The sequence below is a fragment of the Chelonia mydas genome, chromosome 13 (genome assembly GCF_015237465.2).
Source record: "Chelonia mydas isolate rCheMyd1 chromosome 13, rCheMyd1.pri.v2, whole genome shotgun sequence".
In the NCBI taxonomy this organism is placed as follows: Eukaryota; Metazoa; Chordata; order Testudines; family Cheloniidae; genus Chelonia; species Chelonia mydas.
The window spans coordinates 40,362,670-40,384,450 of NC_051253.2; the positions used below are offsets into that span (position 1 = coordinate 40,362,670).

At 51.9% G+C, this 21,781-nt stretch overlaps 1 protein-coding gene and 4 gene segments (V, D, J or C); 1 reads left to right on the top strand and 4 right to left on the bottom strand.

Annotated features, from left to right (window-relative positions):
* Nucleotides 1–21,781, bottom strand: part of LOC102932895 — a 489,191-nt gene that overhangs the window by 294,951 nt on the left and 172,459 nt on the right.
* LOC102940154 (immunoglobulin epsilon heavy chain-like) overlaps nt 1–21,781 on the bottom strand; it is a 1,331,510-nt gene that overhangs the window by 260,776 nt on the left and 1,048,953 nt on the right. The gene's annotated exons all lie outside the window — the stretch shown is intronic.
* The window catches only part of LOC119563587, a 797,667-nt gene that overhangs the window by 240,744 nt on the left and 535,142 nt on the right, over nt 1–21,781 (bottom strand).
* LOC119567833 overlaps nt 1–21,781 on the bottom strand; it is a 275,078-nt gene that overhangs the window by 74,982 nt on the left and 178,315 nt on the right.
* Nucleotides 126–20,423, top strand: LOC119568020. The segment is given in 9 exon segments: nt 126–319; nt 3,301–3,608; nt 5,112–5,438; nt 5,760–6,080; nt 7,385–7,699; nt 9,364–9,693; nt 10,191–10,523; nt 18,033–18,172; nt 20,144–20,423. Coding segments are annotated over 9 exon segments (2,144 nt in total).

Sequence of the window (21,781 nt, forward strand, 5' to 3'; positions counted from 1 at the left end):
GAGCAGTTACCGGGGTCTGCATCTCCAGTGGGCTTTAGCTGGAGACATCAGAGCTCGTCCCCCCTGGAAAGGAAGCCCAACGCGTCTCCAGCTGAGTGCGCCGCAAAAACGGAGCCAGCTCAACTCAAAGGCCAAATTAGGAACCTGAACTCTGAGCTGTTGCCCGAAGAGGGGCTGCCAGTTACGTCCAGCCCCAGGCAGCCAAGCTGACATCTAGCTGTGCTGGGAACTCCCCACGCTCGGCTCTCAGCATGGAGCATGAGCACAGAGCTGGTGGAGGGAGGCTGGGACCGCTCAGAGAGACGTGTTCCCGCACTCGGTGAGTTGAGGGTTTTACCTCTGACGAGGGACATGCAAAGGGAAATTTATGCCTCAGTTTAGAAAGTTTTTGGTTGCAAATATTTGCGACTGGGCTAAAGAGAGGAGACAGCAAAAGCCCCTTAGAAACAACTCAGCTGTTCCCCCAAACCTCTAGTTTCAACCCCGCAACCCTAAGCGCCCCACGTCTGCGTATCGCCTTGAGTCCTGACCCCCAGCCTCCTGCTAGCCCAGCCCTGGGCTCCCCTGAGACCTGCTGGTCCCCTCAGTCCCAACACGCAGCCCCTTGATATCTCAGCCCTGCCCCCCCCAGCTCTCCTGGTGCTCCCTCACTCCCAACCCACAGCTCCTGCTAGCCCCGCTCTGCCCCACTGCCCTGCCGGTGCTCCTCACTCCTGACCCGCAGCCCCCTGCTATCGCAGCCCTGGCTCCCCCCAGCCCTGCTGGTGCCCCTATCTCCCAAACTGTAGCCCCTATTAGCCTGGCCCTGGGCTGCCCCCAGCTCTGCTGATGCCCCTCACTCCCGATTTGCAGCACCTGCTAGACCAGCCCTGGCCTCCCCCCAACTCTTCCAGTGCCCCTCACTCCTGACCTGCAGCCCCTGCTAGCCCAGCCCTGCCCCCCTCCCCCAGCCCTGCCGGTGCCACTCACTCCCGACCCGCAGCCCCGGCTAGCCCAGCCCTACCCCCCAGCCGTCCATGTGCCCCTCAATCCCGACCCACAGCCTCCTGCTAGCCCAGCCCTGGCTCCCGCCCACCCCTGGCTCCCACCCATCTCTGCGGGTGCCCTTCACACCTGACCAGCAGCACCTTCTAGCCCAGCTCTGGGCTCCCCCACCCAGCTCTGCCTGTGCTCCTCACTCCCGACCCGCAGCCCCTGCTAGCCCAGCCCTGGGCTCGCTTCCTACAGTTCTTTCAAAACTGTTATCCCAGCTTATAGGTGGAGTGTGAGAGAAGCACCTCTGTTCCCCTGTCTCTGCGGGGGGGGTGGGGGGCACAGTCTGGCCTCCCCAGCTTATCCCCATTTATCTCTGATAGGGTTAAAACACCCTCTGCACTCATGTGAGAAGCCAATAACAGCCACTTTCCTGTAATTCACTCACCATGTTGGGTCGTGGTCCGGCACTGTAGACCGGGGGGTTCTGTCCGGGAGTCCAGCTCTGCTCTGTGTCTGTCGCGTAGCTCTTCTGAGGTATCTTTGCTGTCAGACATCCCCTCTCCTCCCCCCCAGAGGGTAGTCAAGATAATTATAGATTGAAAACAAGAGATGATGCCCACTGGGGAGCTTTCACTGTTACAGCTGGTGAGAAGGTGTGAAAATAGGACAGGTGGGTGAGCCCAGGGGGCTAAAACCGGGGTGAAAAAACAACCTCATTGTGACTTTCACTTGTGGAAACTTCCCCTTTTCAGTCCATGTCGTTTGTTTGTTTGTTGGTCGGTTTTCCCCAGAGATTCAGCCAGGAAGGTCCCAAAGCTCAGAAGAGATTGAGGCCTCCTGGGGGCTCTTTTTGAGAACCTGCCATGTGGGAGGGTAGAGAAGGAGACTTTATGGCTGTCCTGGAACTGGGGATAGAACCCAGGAGTCCTGGCTCCCAGCCCCCCCACTCTAATGTAGGAGATCCGTGTCCACTCCTAGAACTGGGGACAGATCCTAGGAGGTGACATTTCAGCCCCACCTGCACTAACCTTTTAAAGACCAGAGAAAGAACCCAGGAGTCCTGACTCTTAACCACCCAGGATGGATAGATTGATAGTGGGTGTGTTCGGGGATAGATAGATGTCCTGTACCTAGGTGCACACAAGTATCATGTCTCCTCCTAGCCATTTTTCTTTCTTTTAGTGTCTCCTGGCAGTTTGTCTTTATTATACAAAGGGTCTCTTCTGGTCCTTGCTCCTGTGAAGGTGGTGAGAAGTAGTTGGGTGGTTCCTCGCACCATGACTGGTGGTGGAATGTCCACTGCAATTTGACCTGTTTAAACTCATCAATTGGTGGAGTTTCAGGGCAGAAGAAGGGATAACCAGGATCGGCACGTCCCCCAGCGATCCCTGGCCCAAGCCCCCAGCTTCTGGTCAAGCAGAACAGTTAGAAAGAGAGGCCAAAGCTGGCTTTAAGGACTCCGTGTCATGGAGAGTCCACCAGAATCCAGAAATAAGGACTGCAACCCCCAAAATACTGTAAAATTGGGAAAGCCAGCTGGGAGTGAATATTTCATCCTCAGTGAATTTCCCCTGGACCTGTCAGTGTCCCGGAGAGGCAGATTGGAGAGCCCAGAATCCGAGGTGTATGGTTTGAAAGATCTGTTTGCACAGAAGGGCAAGGACCGGAGGAGAAAGCGCGCGTGTTGAGTTATCTCATCCATCCATGACTCCTGGAGGGCTCTTCCCTAGCTTTAACAAACGGTCTTGTCATCAGACAGAGGAAGGGGCTTAGGGAGCTGGCTTCGGTTCCCAGATCTCCCACAGACTCCCCCTGTCACCTTGGGGAAGCCACGTCATCTCTCCAGGCCTCAGTTTCCCCATCTGTTCAAGAACAGTACTGATGCTCGCTTCACACTGGAGAGCTGAGGAGGGCTGGACTCACATTGTGAGGCGTGTGGGGAATATTTCTGCCTTCTAAAGGACCAGAGTCTCCTCTCAGCATCACTTGCACAAAACCATAGCTAGTCCTCTGGAGTTGCTCCAGGTTTACACTGGAACAGCCGAGGTCAGAATCCCATTTCACGTGTTTTTCGTCCATCGCTCGGACACCACTTCACAATGGAAAGTTAAAGGGCGAGAGAAGGTCTGCGACAGGCCCACGGTCCCACAGCAGCTGGGAATAGAACCTAAGAGTCCTGACTCCTTTCCCAGTGAATTGGCCACTGGGCCAGGCAGCCATCAGGCCACAGAGGGAGGTGGATGGACGGATGTAGGTAGATCAGTGGCCTGGTTTTCAGAGTTCCCCCTTTTGATGGTTTCTCTCATATTCTCTTTCTTTTTCCAGCGACCCCCACAACCCCCTCCGTCTTCCCCCTGGTTCCCTGCTGCAGCAAGACCGGCAATGCGCCCCCGGACACCAGCTTGGCCTGCCTCGTAACTGGCTATATGCCATCACCAGTGGACTCAAGTGGAATTCTGGCCAAGTGACCAAGGGGGTCAAAACTTTCCCAGAGGTGACGATGAGCAATGGGCTCCACACCCAGAGCAGCCTGCTGATCCCCTCTGACAGTTCCCGGCAGGGCGACCCCTACCAGTGCGACGTGACGCACCAAGGCACAGCAAAGACAGTGTCCGGGAAGTTCCCTCAGGAATGTAAGACATGCGGCGGGGGGAGGAGGGGGCAGCCAGGCTGAGATTTTCAAAGCGTCTAGAGGGTCTGGGAGCCAGTTAATCTTAATCCATGTCCCGTAGGTGCCTTTGGAAAAATCTCACCCTGAAAGAGTGGGGAAAGTTTGGCCCCGTGTTGGAACAGACTAAGCCCTGGTGCTTTGTCATTGCAGAACTCCCGCCCCCAGCGCCCCTCTCCATGGACCCCTGAATGAGGCAAACCTCAGGGTGAAATGCACCCCTGGGCAGAGACCTATGTTCCACTAAAGGGGAGGTTTTTCAGCCCTGCCTAAAATATTTAGGCACCCGGTTCCCCTGGGCACTTGGCATGTAAATCCCTGAGGCATCTTGGGAAATCTTAGACACGCAGCTGGTCTGAAATGGCACCTAAGCCTCATGCTGCCCTTCTGTACAGGGGAAATCTTCGGCTCACTGCCTTACTCCCTCACCCTCACCCAAACCCAGACGCAGACCCAGACTCCTCCCACCGGGGGGGTAGAACAAAGCCCATTTGCTGCTTCAGTCCAAAGGCCAGGTTTGTTCACACACAAGGACTCAAAGCAAAACCAGTGCAACTCAGAGCACAGGCTCCCAGCCACCCGGGGCCCCCCCAGCGTTCAGCCGGCTGGATGGGGAGCGCACCCCCCCTTTCCCACTAGGTCCCCTTTCCCGCATGGTTCTTAGCCCTCCTGCCTGGTCCGCATCTAGAGATTTCCCGCTCGGGTGCTTTCCTCAGCACTGAGCCAGAAGCTTTCCCTTCTATAGACTGCAGCAAGCAGCCCCATGAAACTCCAATTCCCAGCAACCACTGGCCCTAACGGGGCTACACCCCCTTACAAGCTAGCACTCGCTTACACCTCTTTGTCATGGAGCTGTGTGTGATTCTTGCACTCCGGCTGTTCTCGGGCATCTTTTGAAATGGATACAACCCCAGAGCAGCAAACGTAGGCATTCTGGGCTCAGAACTTGAACGGGTGTAAATCGACTGATCTCCACGGAAGGCAGTGGCCCTGTGCCGAGTTACATCAGCTGAGGATTTGACCCTTTTTCAGTAGTCAGACACAGTCAGTCCTCTCCCAGGTTTTCTTCTGATGCCATGTCATGCTCTACAGCACCACAGTCCCCCTTAAACGGGGGACATTAATTGAGGAAAAGAAGTTCAAAGAAACACAGCTCAAGTTCCAGCTTTGTCCCTGCTGTTTACCAGGGAGAACACACTCCATGCAGCATGTACGGAAAGAATGCATGGAGGCATTCAATATTTGCCTAAATGATTTAAGGGCCCTGTTCCCATTTGTTTTAATCCCTTACGTGGCTGTGAAGTTAATCCCTAGAGGCTGAATAAAGTACACAGTGTAAATACAGCACAACAAGGTCGGGTTTTTGCCAGTGCCGGGAGGACTGTAGAGTTAGCACTCTCTCAGGAAGGGGAGTGGGGATCTACGGAGAATGACACTGGACTGTGTTTTCCCCTCTCTCTGCTCTCAGTGTGTGGTTCCGCAATGCCACCCCAGGTTCACCTCCTGGTCCCCACCTGCGAGGACAGCACCACGGAGAGCCAGCTGGAGCTGGTTTGCCTCCTCCTGAGCTTCGGACCCGGGAAAGCCGACGTGAAATGGCTGGTGAATGGAAAGGAGAGGAGCCCCCCCACCCCGGCCTTTTCCTCTGCAATGGGCACAGATGGCTCCTACATGGGGCAGAGTCGCATGACCGTCACCAGGCAGAGCTGGGAGACGGGGGACGTCTACACCTGTCAAGTGACCCACCCAGCAGTGGGAACAGAGCTCTCCATGCACAACGCCAGCAAGTGCTTGGGTGAGGGGCTACGCCCGTGCATGGTGGGGAGGTGGGGTGGAGAGTTACTCAGAAACCAGCCCTGCCTAAGGGTAGGTGGGACTGCACCTAGACCCCAGTGTGATGGGAGACATAGGAGTACCATAGAGAAATTGATACTGTAGGTGGATGGGAAGAGAAAGAGATATAATGGGGGGATGGATGGATGGATGGGATGGATACTACCAGTGTTCTGATGGGGATGGATGGATGGATAGATTAGATTAGATTAGATTTTGATAGTCTTTTTCTGCCTTTCCACATTATTTATGCTGGTCAATGAGATCTCTTTGAATTTCTCAGCCTGCCTCAGAAGTTCACTTGACGCAGCCATCTACTTAACCAAACCCTCCTATGAAGACGTCATCAAAAATTCTGGTCATGTTACCTGTTTAGTTTTGGGTTATGACTTAGCAGCCAGCAGAATCGCATGGAAAGTGGATGGGCAAGTCAGCTCTGCGGCAAAGACAGAAACTCTCAAGAAGAACAGCAACGGGACCACCAGCCTTGTCAGTTCTCACCCTGTGTCACTGGCCCAATGGGGACAAGGCACCATATTTACCTGCAAAGTGACCACACTCTGTTCTGGAGAACTAATCCAGGACATAACCATGAGCAATACAGGTGAGTAGCCTTGGCATGTCAAAGGGAAAGGCAAACTCCAGTCATTGTTAATTGGGATTAGAGGGTGAAACTCACCCCACACAAGTCCTAGGAAGCCTTGAAGTCCCAGTTAAACCCCCCAAATAACTCTTTAGCAGAGCCAAGGCCCTCAGCACAGGGGTGTATTTCAGCCGTAATTAATATTTGCCCTGTGAACCTCTCATTCAGGGGATCACCATTAATATCCAGTTTAGAGGTTTTCCCCGTACTCACTTTCTTCTTATCATTGAATGCCAGCTCCTCTAAGAATTTCACTCCCTTGGCTCCCTGGGATCCGGGGATGTGGCCTGTGAGGGACTTAGTGTCCTATTTGTGACTCTGGTCTGATGTGCATTTGTACTTCTTATCTCTGGAAATCAGGCTGGTGCTTGTTATCTGGCATTCGGCCTTTCAGGGATATTTCTTGTGAGACTCTCTAAGAGTGTCCAGTGGAGTTAGGTTCCCAAATCCCATTGAAATACCCAAGGTGTCCAAGTCCCTTAGCCAGCCTTTGAAAATCTCGATTGTGTTGAATTTTGCTGTGTGAGCGTTTGAAGGAGGGCAGAGGCTCCATCTGAGTGAACAAATGGGTTGGTGACCCAATGTCATGATGATGCATGGCGGAGACTTGGGGTGAAGAGGAGATAATGTGGTTCAAGGCTTGGGGTGAGGGTTCAGGTTTGGGACGCAGGACTAGCTGAAAGTCCCCTGCCCATCTGCATTACGGTAAAACCAAGATGAGGATAACGATCAGGATGATGATCTCGAAGGAGATGATGAAGATGATGTCGATGACAATGAAGAAGGAAATGAAGATGCTGAAGGAGAAAAAGAGAAAGAATGTTAGAATGCTGAAGGAGATGATGAAGATAAAGAGGAAGAGGATGATGATGAAGATTTTGATCTAAAAAAGAGGACGATAAAGAGGAAGGAAGTAATTATGAAGACAAGGGAGGTGAAGAAAATGAATATGATGATGGTGATGAAGATGAAGATAATGATGTGAAGTTGTTGCCTTTTAAGGTTGAAGTTCACTGTACATTCTGCGGGGAAGGCTTTGGAGTTCAGTTGAGTCTTTGGGGGATGGTCCATTTGAGTCTTTGAGTTTCAAGGGAGATGATGCTCAATGGTTGGCTTTTTGTTTTGCCTGGTCTAGTTTCACACATACTCTGAACAACTGCCCTCCCTGGCCCCTTCACACAGTGATAGCTGCTGGATCTAAGTCCGTAACTTAGACATGCAAACCAAGTCTTATTTTTCTCTTGCCCCTCTTCCTTTTCATTTAGGCATCAGTAAGAAGGAGCCCACAGTCACCGTCTCCCGAGCCTACCACGAAGACATCTCTGGGAACAGTGTCTCCTTTACTCTCATCTGCGAAGCTAGTGGCTTTTACCCTGAAGAGATCAGCATGTCATGGTTGAAGAATAACTCCCCGGAACTCAAGTCCAGTTACAACAATGGCCCTGTGTCAGGAAATGGCACTTTCTCTGCCTACAGCGTCCTGAAGGTTGAGCAAAGTCAAAGAGAAGGAAATTACGCCTGCGTGGTGCATCACCCGGCCATGGAAGAGCCCAAGAGGGTTGTGGAAAAGGTGTCCCTCGGTAAGTGGATTCTCAGAGGCAGGTATTAATTTGGGGATGTTCACATGTGTTCTTATCCCGTCCAGCCAATGGCATGAACAACCGCGTGACTCCATGTGAGCCCTCATGGGAGGGGTGGCAATGAAGGATTTCTGTCTCCATTATGATGCTGTCTTTGGTGAAACCAAGACTTATTGCAACCTGATCTGGGTGGAGAATGTCCCCTCCACTCCAGTGCAGGAGAGTTCCCTGTATTTCCAAGGCATTATCCAGTCCGAAATGCCCCAAGTAATGGGGATCCCACCCCACCCCTGGAGGAGATGATTCCACAGCCTCACAGAGCACATCACCACTAAAGGAAGTGCAGGAAAACTGTCCTAATTGCAAGAGAGAATTTAAGGGAGGGTGCAGAATGTAATCTCATTGGGCTGTGATTTGGCCAAGACATTGGAGTGGACGCTCTTGCTCTTGGGGAAAGTTCAAAGAGGTTTTTCATGGCTGGGAGGTGGTTCGCTGAAAATGTTCTTTTCTTCTTAACCATGGATCGCCCTGGGTGTTGTTTGCTCCACACTTGGACACGGATTCCCACGGTGGCAGATTCACAATTTTGCCCTTATTGTCCCTTCTTATTCTTCAAATTTGTTGCTGGCACATGAGGAATGTCTTCATGGATCTGCAGCCATGACAGGCACCCCATTAAAATCTGTTCTCAAGGAAAAGATGAGCTGGGGTGGGGCAGATTCCATATAGGATTCAGAAGCTGACGAATTCATGCAAACAAAGGAGAGAAACCCCTCAGCTCCATTGCCCCACAGTGGGGCTTGGGAGTCCATATGAATCTGGAATCCCAGCTCCAGCAGCATCCACTTTAGAAACTAATCTCATGAGTGACACCATGCATATCCTTCACACAACATTCAATAGAGGACATTGTCCCTGGGTGCCAGGACTCCCATCAGTCTGGGCTTCCCTTCTGAGATTTCTAAAGTGATTCGAGGTCTCCCCTCCCCCATCGGCTTGCAGTGGAAGTTGAGGGACTCATGCCCTGAGGGACCTCGGCAGACCATGGGTGTGCAATATAAATGGCCCTTCTGCCTGTGCAGGGGGTAGGGTTTAGGAAACACAAGTTCCGTCCTGAGCCGTGGGTGCAGTGTGGGGTCTAGTGGTTAGAGCAGGAGGATCTGGGTGCCAGTCATGACCATGGGCAGGTCATTTGTCCTGTTTTCCAGCTGCCATCTCTGGGAAATGGGGATAACTGCACTGAGCTCAGGCGGGTCATCAAGCTCATGAATTTCAGGCCAGAAGGACCCTGATTTGAGCCACCATGGCTGGTCTGTTCCCAGCCATGTTTTCCTGAATGGAACTTTCTCCCAACAAAACCAGAGACCTTCAGATTTGCTGCTGGGACCCAGAGACCCAAATAACCATAATGGGACCCAGGAATCCCAATCTCTCAGTTGGTTGGAAAATCTCAGCCATTTTCCCCACTGCTCCATAGGATGAGGGTCCCGCCCCTTCTACCAGGGAACCCAGTGCCCTATTTCCACCTCCAATGACCCTCAGCCCCTTTCCCAAACAGCCCCTGGGCTTTGTGCCCCTGAGAGAGAGGCACTCAGTTTCCACCTCGTGCCTGTTGAAATATTTGCTCAGCCCAGCCCTCAACGCTGCCTCCTGCCCCCGACCAGGTGTCAGCAACTGTAATCGACACCCTCTGGAGGTCTCTCTCCTTCCCCCTTCCCTGGAGGACCTCTACGTAGGGCAGAACGCCACCATCAGTTGTTTGGTGAGTGGCATGGAAACCCCCGGCAGCCTGGAGGTCTCCTGGAACCGGGGTAGTGGGGGCCCGTTGGCCTTGGTCTCCAGGGAGCCAGTGCTGCAGGAAGATGGCACCTACAGTGCAACCAGCATCCTTCGGGTGTTCGTGGAGGAGTGGCAGGCGGGGGAGGAGTTCACCTGCACCGTGAAGCACCAAGACATCCCATCGGCCATTGTCAAGAGCATCCGCAAGAGTCACAGTAAGAACTCAGCCTTTCCCCTGTAGGGGGCGCCAGCTCCCATCTGGCTGCAGGCTTGGGGGAGTGGCTGGCTCAGGATGTGGGGAATGGGACACGGGACCTTCTGTCTCTAGGGGGCGCTAGTTCTGATCCGGCTTGAGGTCTTTGGGACTGGGAGTCGCAAATTTGTGGTTGGGATGAAACGGGCAAATTTATGAGACAGAGGGGGACAGAGTCAGGACTCCTGGGTTCTTTTTCTGTCTCTGGGAGGGGAGTGGGATGTCGTGGGTTAGAATAGGGAGACTGGAAGCCATGAGTCCTGAGTTCTAGCCCCTTTTCAGGGAAGGTATTTGGATCTGGTGGGTTAGTGTGGCCCGAACTCCTGGATTGTATCCATGGGTCTGGGTGGAGAGTGGGGGGTCTAGTGGGATATAGCAGGGCGATGAGGGTGGAGGATGGTAGCCAGGACTCCTGGGTCCCAATCCTTCGCATCAACCCTTTGGTGTTTCTCATGGCAGTGGTTTCCCTCCGGGCCCCTTCTGTCTACATCTCCCCTCCTCACGCTGAGGAGCTGGCTCTCCGGGAATTGGCCACCATCACCTGCCTGGCCTCCGGCTTCCGGCCCAGAGCCATCTTGGTGACATGGACCCAGCAGGACCGGCCCGTGCCCCAGGAAGCCTACACCAACATTGGCCCCGTCCGGGAGGCTGGGAAGGAGGAGCGCTACTTCATCTACAGCAAGCTCAATGTCTTGGCATCTGAATGGGAGCGGGGGGATACGTACGCCTGCGTGGTGGGGCACGAGGGTCTGCCCATGACCTTCATCCACCGGAGCGTGGACAAAGCCTCCGGTAAACCCACTGCCGTCAATGTCTCTGTGATCTTGTCCGATACCGACGTCACCTGCTACTGAGGAGCAGAGCCGCGTGGGCTCCTTACGGCGTATCTGAGATGGCCAGGGAACCTCGTGGGCTCTGGGATTCCTCTTAGCCTGTGTGTAAAGCTGTGGGAGCTCTGGTGTACAGAGCGTGGCTGTGTGTGGAATATGCCCAAATAAAAATGCAGCATGCTAGAGTTTGTGATGAAGGGTGTGTCTTCTGGCGGAGACTGTCTCTGTGTCTCATCCACCCATCCACGCTTCCTCCCACAATATCTAGATGTATCCCCCCACCTTTATTTCTTTCTTTCTCTCCAGCCATCCTCCTTTCCTTATGTATAGACTACATCAATTCATTCTTCCAAACAGGATCCATCCACCCATCCTAGGCTCTGGGGGAGGGATAGCTCAGTATTTTGAGCATTGGCTTGCTAAACCCAGGGTTGTGAGTTCAATCCTTGAGGGGGCCACTTAGGGATCTGGGGCAAAAATAGGGGATTGGTCCTGCTTTGAGCAGGGGGTTGGACTAGATGACCTCCTGAGGTCCCTTCGAACCCTGATATCCTATGATTCTATACCTGTCTCTTTGATTCTACAATGTCCATGCATGCAAAATTATGCAATCTCCTCTCTGCATCCATCCATCTTCATGCATTGTCATGTTTCTACCTGTCCATCCCTCTGCAGTGAGTTGCTATCCATCCATTATTATTCATGATATTGCAACTCCTAGATCTCCTGACTGAGGTCAGAGCCCCATTGGATGGGCCCTGTTCGAACACACACAGAGGAAATGTCCCGGAACCAAGGAGCTGATAGTCTAAGCAGACAGAGGCTGGGATGGGATATTTTGGCACAAAAGGATTAAAATAGGGATGCTATAAAGAAGCAAGACACCCAAGTCCCACTGCAATTGTGAGTTTATCTTCACTGGCACCTAATTTCCTCAGAGTCCTTTAAAGACCCCAGCCCAGGTGGCTTGTCTCTGGTCACACTGCAGGTCAGTGGGAGAAGTGGGAATAGAGCCCTGATCCCCCATCTCCAAGACTTGTTTCTTAACTATTGCACCTGTCTCGCAATGTAGCCCTAGCCACTCTGGCGTGAGAACCCTTAGGAGATGCGTCCTCACTTGACCACATAAGGTTAGAGGCAGAGTGCCCAGGAATCTGGTTTTATGTGTTTAGAGAGCTAGGCGGGAGGGTGAGACTGAGTTAGGAGCCTTCATTCCTCCCAGCTCTGTCCCTGGATGTATAGACATGGAGGTAGTGTGCAGGGGAAGTGATTTCACCTCTGTGTACGGGGTTAGGGAGACCGATACTGGAATACAGCATTCAGTTCTGGAGTCAACACGGAGTGACAGTCAGAAAAGATAACAATGGTAGGAACCATTAGGAAAGGGACAGATATTAAGACAGTAAATCTCCTAATGCCACTGTATAAATCCATGGTATGCCCACAGCTTGAATATTGCATGCAATTCTGGTCGCCCCATCTCAAGAAAGATGTATTAGAAATGGAGAAGGTACAGAGAAAGGGGACAACATTGATCATGGGGATGGAACAACTTCTGTCTGAGGAGAGATTAGACAGGCTGGGACTTTTCATCTTAGAAAAGAAATGACTAAGGGGGATATGATAGAGGTCTATAAAATCATGGCGGGTGTGGAGAAAGTAAATCAGGAAGTGTTATTTTCCCCTTCACATAATACAAGAACCTGGGGTCACCCAATGAAATTAAATGGCAGCTTGTTTAAAACAAACACAAGGAAGAACTTCTTCACACAACAGAGTCAACATGTGGAAGTAGTTGTCAGGGGATGTTGTGATGGCCCAAAATATAAGTGGGTTCATGAATTTATCTAATTCTTTTTTGGAGGATAAGTCTATTAAAGGGCACCCATGAGCACAGAGTGGTGTGGCCTAGTGCCCATGGTCAATATATCAGCCCTGAAGCGCAGGACTTTGTTTTCTTGGGGCTAGAGTCAATCTAGCAGCCCTTGAGTGTAGGGGAGTGTGGCCTAGCGGCCAGAGTGAATAGAGAGGACCTCAAATGCAGGGCAGTGTGGAAATGGCCAAACCCAGGGGCTGTCACCAGAGGGGATGAGGCAAGGGCGGTGGGACACGGGCTCACCTGAGCGCTCATCTAGGCCAGTCCCCTGCACTCATGGCAGGACTAAGTATTATCTAGACCACCCATGACAGGTGTTTGTCTCACCTGCTCTTAAAAATCTCCAATGATGGAGATTCCACAACCGCCCTAGTCAATTTATTCCAGTGCTTACCCACCCTGACAGGAAGTTTTTTCTAGTGTCCAACCGACACCTCTCTTGCTGCAATTTAAGCCCATTGCTAATTGTCCTACCCTATGAGGTTAAGGAGAGCAATTTTTCTCCCTCCTCCTTGTAAGAACCTTTTATGTTCTTGAAAGCTGTTATCATGTCCCCTCTCAACCTTCTCTTTTCCAGCCTCAACAATCACAATTTTTAATCTTCCCTCATAGGTCGTGTTTTCTAGACCTTTCATCATTTTTGTTGCTCTTCTCTGACTTTCTCCAATTTGTCCACATCTTTCCTGATATAGACTGCAGGACAAGTGCTAGTAATAATAATAGGGCTCAGATTTTCCTGGATACTATAGCTGATGGATTCCTTCACCAAGTAGTTGCTGACCTGAGAAGAGAGGACGCCATTTTAGATTTGGTTTTGGTGAGCAGTGAGGACCTCATAGAAGAAATGATTGTAGGGGACAAGCTTGGTTTGAGCGATCATGAGCTAATTCAGTTCAAACTAAATGGAAGGAGAAACAAAAATAGATCTGTGACTAGGGTTTTTGATTTCCAAAAGGCTGACTTTAAAAAATTAAGGAAATTAGTTAGGGAAGTGGATTGGACTGAAAAACTTGTGGCTCTAAAGGCAGAGGAGGCCTGGAATTACTTCAAGTCAAAGCTGCAGAAGCTATCGGAAGCCTGCATCCCAAGACAGGGGAAAAAATTCATAGGCAGGAGTTGTAGACCAAGCTGGATGAGCAAGCATCTCAGAGAGGTGATTAAGAAAAAGCAGAAAGCCTACAGGGAGTGGAAGATGGGAGGGATCAGCAAGGAAAGCTACCTTACTGAGGTCAGAGCATGGAGGGATAAAGTGAGAAAGGCCAAAAGCCATGTAGAGTTGGACCTTGGAAAGGGAATTAAAAGCAATAGTAAAAGGTTCTATAGCCTGTGACAAAGCTCTGTCCTTGCCTCCGTGGGTCCCGTGTTTCCCTGGTGCATTTCGCTAGCCTCAGAGGCTCACTGTGACCCTCCCCGTAACCCTTCTCTCTCTAGAGACAAGGGTCACAGTCTACTGAGCCATTTTCATCATAAGCCAGTGAGGGAGGTGAGGAGAAGTTATCCTTCCTTGCACAGTCTCTGTTGTCTCCCAGTCTCAATGATTAATCAGGGGGCAACGGTGGGGGGGGGAGCCCGGGCCCACCGTCTACTCTGGGCTCCAGCCCAGGACCCTAATAGTATCAGCTGTGGTAGCTGACCTTTTAGAAACATGACATGTACAATTCTCTGGGCTACTTCCCCCACAGCAGCCCTCACTTCCTCAAGCTCCACTTCACCCTTACCTCAGGGCCTCCTTCCTTGTGCCTGATATGGTGTGTACTACTCAGCCTCTCCAACAGCGCAACTTCCTCCCACAGCTCCTGACATGCACCCCCACCTGACTGACTGGGAGGCTTTGAACTAGTTTCAGCCAGCCCCTGATTGGCTTCAGGTGTCCCAATCAACCTAGCCTTCTCCCTGCCTTCTGGAAAGTTCTTAATTGGCCCCAGGTGTCTTAATTGACCTGGAACAGCTGCCATTTCACTTATCCTGGTACCAGGGATTTGTTTAGCCTGGAGCTAATCTATCTATCTCCCACTACTTTTCCATAGCCACCTGGCCTTGCCCCGTCTCAAGCCATATAAATAAGAAGAAAACAAAGAAAGAAGAAGTGGGACCGCTTAACACTGAGGATGGAGTGGAGGTTAAGGATAATCTAGGCATGGCCCAATATCTAAACAAATATTTTGCCTCAGTCTTTAACGAGGCTAATGAGGAGCTTAGGGATAATGGTAGGACGACAAATGAGAATGAGGATATGGAGGTAGATATTACCACATCCGAGGTAGAAGCCAAACTCGAACAGCTTAATGGGACTAAATCGGGGAGCCCAGATAATCTTCATCCAAGAATATTAAAGGAACTGGCACATGAAATTGCAAGCCCGTTAGCAAGAATTTTTAATCAATCTGTAAACTCAGGGGTTGTACCGTATGACTGGAGAATTGCTAACATAGTTCCTATTTTTAAGAAAGGGAAAAAGAGCGATCCGGGTAACTACAGTTTGACATCTGTTAGTTTGACATCTGTAGTATGCAAGGTCTTGGAAAAAATGTTGAAGGAGAAAGTAGTTAAGGACATTGAGGTCAAAGGTAAATGGGACAAAATACAACATGGCTTTACAAAAGGTAGATCGTGTCAAACCAACCTGATCTCCTTCTTTGAGAAGGTAACAGACTTTTTAGACAAAGGGAACATAGAGGATCTAATTTACCTCGATTTCAGTAAGGCATTTGATATGGTTCCACATGGAGAATTATTAGCTAAATTGGAAAAGATGGAGGTCAATATGAAAATTGAAAGGTCGATAAGTAACTGGTTAAAGGGGAGACTACAGTGGGTCACAATGAAAGGTGAACTGTCAGACTGAAAGGAGGTTACTAGTGGAGTTCCTCAGGGATCGGTTTTGGGACCAATCTTGTTTAATCTTTTTATTACTGACCTTGGCACAAAAAGCGGGAATGTGCTAATAAAGTTTGGGGATGACACAAAGCTGGGAGGTATTGTCAATACAAAGAAGGACCGGGATATCATACCGGAAGATCTGGATGACCTTGTAAACTGGAGTAATAGTAATAGGATGAAATTTAATAGTGAAAAGTGCAAGGTTATGCATTTAGGGATTAATAACAAGAATTTCTGTTATAAACTGGGGACGCATTACTTGGAAGTAAAGGAGGAGGAGAAGGACCTTGGAGTATTGGTTGATCACAGGATGACTATGAGCTGCCAATGTGACATGGCCGTGAAAAAAGCTAATGCGGTCTTGGGATGCATCAGGAGAGGTATTTCCAATAGGGATAAGGAGGTGTTAGTACTGTTCTACAAGGCACTGGTGAGACCTCACCTGGAATACTGTGTGCAGTTCTGGTCTCCGATGTTTAAGAAGGATGAATTCAAACTGGAACAGGTACAGAGAAGGGCTACTAGGATGAAAGGAGGAATGGAAAACCTGTCTTATGAAAGGAGACTCAAGGAACTTGTTTTGTTTAGCCTAACCAAAAGAAGGCTGAGAGGAGATAGGATTGCTATCTATAAATATATCAGAGGGATAAATACCAGGGAGGGAGAGGAATTATTTAAGCTCAGTACCCATGTGGACACAAGAACAAATGGATATAAACTGGCCATCAGGAAGTTTAGACTTGAAATTAGACGAAGCTTCCTAAGCATCAGAGGAGTGAAGTTCTGGAACAGCCTTCCAAGGGAAGCAGTGGGGGCAAAAGACATATCTGGCTTCAAGACAAAGCTTGGTAAATTTATGGAGGAGATGGTATTCTTTCTACCAGCACAGCATTTGGATCACGCTTAGCCTGACCTGAGGGGCAGGACTTCCTCCACCCCTGGGGTGGGATTAACCCTTTCCTGGACAGTGAAGGTATGCACACCCCATCACAGGCACGAAATCTGGAAGGGAACCATTGGAACGAACTTCCAGTGGTAGAGGTGGAGTCTCCATCTGGAGATTTGTACATCCAGCCTGTGGTCCATTCTGGAAAATATGCTCCCAGCAAAGACAAGTCATTGGGCTGCATAGAGGGGTAGCTGGGTGAGATTCTCTGGCCTGTGATATACAGGAGGTCAGGCTTGTTACTGTAATGGTCCCTTCTTGCCTTAAGATCTACAAATGCACCAGTCAAGGTTTCAGAGCTAGGAAGGTCACGTCAATTATCCATCCACTGCCTGGGCCATAGAGTGCACTGGTGAGTGAATTAAGATTTCAGCTGGTACATCCAGACAGCTGAGGCCTCTCATGCCAGCCCTTTGAGTGCCCAGGTGTGTACTAATTTGAGGAGGCTCCAGGCCATTTCCCAGTCGATGTTCATGCCATTGACAAGACACATGGACAGGCTCAGGGAATGCTGGGCTGTGAGTCCTTCCAACTCTTGGGAACGGGTTCCCAGCGGAGCCCAGGCTGGTGGTGGGTGAAAGGGGCTCTGACTGAGTGGTATCCCATGTGGGATGAGTTGGGAGAGGTCTTTACTCAGTCTCCATGACACAACAACATAAACGGCTGAAGGAATTAGAAATGGGCCATGGAGACATCTGCCTACAGGGACAGAGGTCACTGCTGTGTGATGGTGGCAGAGTCGCCCCAAGGGAGAAGTCAGTTGGGGGCCATCACTTCTGTTTCCAGTGTCTGACAATATGGGGCAGCTCAGGGTGTTGCTGATGGGGTGGCCGTGCCTTTCCCCCCTTTTTGTAGGGCTTGCGGGTGGGCTGGTCAGGTGTTGCCCAAATGTGGTGATGAGCTACAGATCTTTCCCCTTCTAGGAGCATGGGTTGAAATGGAGTCCAAGCGGGTAGTGGCTTAAAAGTTGCTCCCATCAGATGGCCCCGTTATTAGGTGTATTACAGTTGTGTGCAGAGGTCTCCACTGAGTTTGGGACCCCAATGCGCTAGGAGCTGCACACACATAGAGTAAGAGATAGTCTCTGCCCAGGAGAGCTAAATGTCCAAACAGAGAAAGGATGTGAAGGGAAACTGAGGCACAGAGAGGGGAGGTGAATTGCCTGAGGTCCTGCAAAGTCAATGACAGAGCTGGAAATAGACCCATGGGGGTCCTGAGTCCCATCCTAGTGCCCTGTTCATTGGACCTCACTGCCTGTGGGATGATACGAGTTGAGGGAGGTCTCAGAACAGCTCTGTGGGTAAATTCCCCAGGTCCCCAGAATAGGGATCGGGGGGAATTGGTGCCTCTGCTGCCCAAGAACTGGTCCCAGCATGGCTCAAGCTGGCACTGGCTGGGAAGATGCCGCTGTTGGATGGGGGTGCATGGCCCCATTGAGCTATGCATTGGCAGGTCTCAGCCCAGCTCTGTTGCTGGCCTGGGGAGGGGAATCGCATGCTCGGGGTGGCTGGGGTGTGTAAAGGAGCCAAAGGGCGTGAAATTTAATGGAAGTTGGGGCTGAAATCCCTGAGGCTGCTGTGAGAATTGCAGCCTGTGACGGGGGGTCTCCACCTGCAGCCTGCCCGGTCTCCCCTGGCAGGGACCCTCTGTCTCTGGCCCTGGACGGGGATCTCCTGCCAAGAGCACAGATCGGAGCTCCCCGCTGTGCCCGCTCAGCTCCCTGGGTTAACGAAGAGGCCTCTCTAACCGGCACGTGTGTCTCATCCCAGCTCCTCTCTGCCTCGTGGAGGACCAAGGCGTCTCTGTTGAAGGAGGAGAGGAGGAATCTGACGGTCTCTGGACACCTGTTGCCTTCATTGCTCTCTTCCTGCTCAGCCTGTTGTACAGCGCCGGCGTCACGCTGCTTAAGGTAAGAGCAACAGCGACCTTCATGGTCCCGCGTCACTGCTGAGAGCAACAACCCGTGCTCAGGAATCGATCCCACGCCATCAGCATGCAGCCAGCCGCCAGCCGCCAGCCGCCAGCCACGGGAACTGCTTAGTCACCCACACTCAGTGATGAAATTCAATAAGGACAACGCCAGGTACTCCACTTAGGAAGGAGCAATGAGTTGCACACACACAAATGGGAAATGACGGCCTAGGGAGGAGTACTGCCGAAAGGGACCTGGGGGTCCTAGGGGATCACAAGCTAAATATGAGTCAACAATGTAATACTACTGGGAAAAAAATGAATTCTGGGATGTATTAGCAGGAATGTTGTAAGGAAGATACGAGAAGCAATTCTTCTGCTCTACTCCGTACTGATACGGCCTCCGCTGGAGTCTTGTGTCCAGTTCTGGGGACCATATTTCAGGAAAGATGTGGAAAATTTGGAGAAAGGCCATAGGAGAGCAACAAAAATCATTCAAGGGCTAGAAAACATGAGCTGTGAGGGAAGATTGAAAGAACTGGAGAAGAGAAGACTGGGGTTTCCTGGGCGGGGGAATGAGATTATAACATTTTACAAATCTATAAAAGGTTGTTCCCATGTCATCAGCATGCAGCCAGATGCCAGCCGCCATCACCACCCATAGTCAGTGATTGTCAGAGGCCAGAGCCAAGGGCGAGAGCCACAGTCAGGAATTGGAGCCCGGGGTTAGGCGCATGGCTGGACCCAGACGGGAAGAGGGGAGGAGCCGGGCTGGACCCAGACGGGAAGAAGGCAGGAGCCGGGCTGGACCCAGACGGGAAGAAGGCAGGAGCCGGGCTGGACCCAGACGAGAAGAAGGCAGGAGCCGGGCTGGACCCAGACGGGAAGAGGGGAGGAGCCGGGCTGGACCCAGACAGGAAGAAGGCAGGAGCCGGGCTGGAACAAGCAGTCGCAGCTGCTATCGCAGCCCTGGGGAAATTCTTTGGGCAGCTGCTTAACTTCTGCTGGGCTCGTGAACCGGGCTGCTGACTCTGCCAAGCAATCAGGGCGGAGCCAATCAGGCAGCCGGCTCCAGGCCAGGTGCGCACGTCAGGTTGCCTGGGACTGGCTCTGCTGCCAGCCCTGATTCCTGACAGTGACCAACGATCAATGAGAGAGAATCAGGAACGATTACTTATTAATAATCCACCACCCGTCATCACTAATTAACGAGCTGCCATCCAGGTTAATGCGGCAGTGATCAATACATGAGAGTCAACAGTCTATTATCAATTCCAATCGTTTATCACTGAGAAATCAATAATCACGGATTGGCTGTCCCTGGTCAGTACCTAGTGATCTGTACTTAATGCTGAATAGCCATTAATCTGCAATGAATTATCAATAATCAACACTCCCAGATCAGTAATTAATGTTAAAGAATCGAGGATCAAGCATCAATAAGCTGCTAATAATTATCAATTGATAAGAATCACTTGTCAATAATCAGGCATTAATGATCAATGACCAAAAATGAATGATCCCTAATTAAGATGCAAGAGGAAATGTTCCAAGAGCAAGGCTCCATGAGCGTCAATCAATGAGCACTCAGCCGTGATCGCTAAGGATCAGTCGTGGGGCCCAGAAGCACAAAGGGCCAGAGGTGCCCGTGAAGCCGGTTCTGTGCCGGGCCGCGGTGCAATGGGCCTGGTACGAGAAGCAGGGAGAATCGGCGGAGGCAGCTGCGGCTCCCCAGGGACTTGGTGTGCGGCACCCGCTGGGCAGTGGCCGTTCCCTGAGGCGGTTTGACAAGGCTGGTGTCTCTGTCTGGAAGATGAGCTCCAGCTCAAGCCAGACATCCTGGCAGGACGCAGGCGTGGCTGGGCGAGGCTAGATGGTGCCAAGGGTCCCTTCTGGCCTTGCTCTCCCAGCCGAGGATGCTGCCCGTGAGTGGCACCGGCTGAACCCCTCTGCTCTCTGTGTCCCACAGGTGCGGTGAGTGCCCGGCTCCGGGCTCCTAGGAGGGGACAGCACTGCTTCGTCCTCTTCATTCCCTCCCTCCATCTTCAGCCCTGCCGGGCTCCGGCCCCCTCTCCGGACACCGGGAGGGACCATGTTCCACGGCAGCGCGGAGGGCGCGACAACGGCCGCTGAAGGGTCTGAGCTCCGCAGAACCCAGAGCAGGGAGGGCAGAGTCCTTCCCCGGACGTCCCCGTGGGGCAGCCCACGCTGGAGCTTGAGCTCAGCCCCGTGCCCTCAGTCCTCCACCCCCATCCCATGGCAGGGACTGGATTTCCTTGTGTTTCTGTGTGTGCAGGGCTGTAGTGTCCTGAGGCCTGGTCAACGTGGACTGTGGCGAGGGAGAAGAGTCTCATTTGCTCCATCGTTTAACTTGCAACTTAAACGGGAATTGTGTGTTTGATCCAAAATAAAAGGAGTTAAGAATTGGTAGCTGAATTTCAGGGTGGTTTGGGGGATTTAACCAAGGAGAACGGTACCCACTGTATGTCCCAGCCCCCCGGTGTCTATCTACGCATCCGTCCATTCTCAGACATACACTTCTTTCTTTCTTTCCTTTCCTGATCAGTGGTATTCCCTGCCCCAGAGATCTCCCCTTTCTGCCCCTCGGTCCCAGCTCTCTGGGTTCGTAGCTAGGCCCCCATATCCCATTGGGGCCAGTGCAGCGGGCATCCTTCATTTTATTCTCCATGCCCAGAGGCGCCCCCTAGAGACACGAAATGACCCTCTGGCGGGTGTCAGGGGTCCCTGAAAGTCGGGGATGGAGGTTATGAATGAGATGGAGCCTGATTTGTATATTTATTTATTTATTTATTGTCACTCAGTGCAGGCAACAAAAGTCACACCCACACACCACCCATAAAAATCCCAATGAAGAGCTAAATATGCAACATACAGCACGACAGACACAACTCTGGCTATGGTCCTGCCCCAGGGCGGGGGGCTGGCTGGCGCAGGGGGTGGGGAAGGGGATATGGGGCCTTTCCGCTCTAGGGGGCACTGGCTTTGATCCAGTCCCAGAGCAGGGGGCTGTTGGGCTCAGGAGGGTGGGAACTGGGACTCGGGTTGTTTCCTCGCTAGGGGCGCTGGTTCCCTGCATGAAGCGAGTTATCTGGTCTCAGCCCAGCTCCCAGCAGGGCAGCATCCCCAGTGGCTGAGGGCGGATTAGGCCATGTGGGGTGAGCTCCTCGCTCCCCCCAGGGGGTCTCCCAGGGGCACAGCGCTAGCGGGGGGGCAGCTGTGGGACTCAGGGTGGTGTCACCAATAGAGCCGGGAGTCCCGGCCCCTTGTCTCCGGGCGGACGGGGGCAGCGGCCCCTACACCACGCGCTGGACAACGTTCTTGTACTCGGGGCCACTCGCCTGCCTCAGCTGCACCATGGCGGAGAACAGCCACTTCACCTGCAGGGGGGCAGAGAGAGCAGGGGTGAGAGGGGTCAGCACTGGGGGAGCTGCTCGGTCTGTCTGTCTGTGTCTTCCCTTCCTGCTTTTATGTCTGTGTCTCATTCACTCAGTCTCTGTCTTATTCACCTATTCTTCTTTCTCTTTCCTTCTTCCGTTCTTTCTTTCCCTTCCATGCTGCCCTCTGTGATGTTATTGACATGAACTGT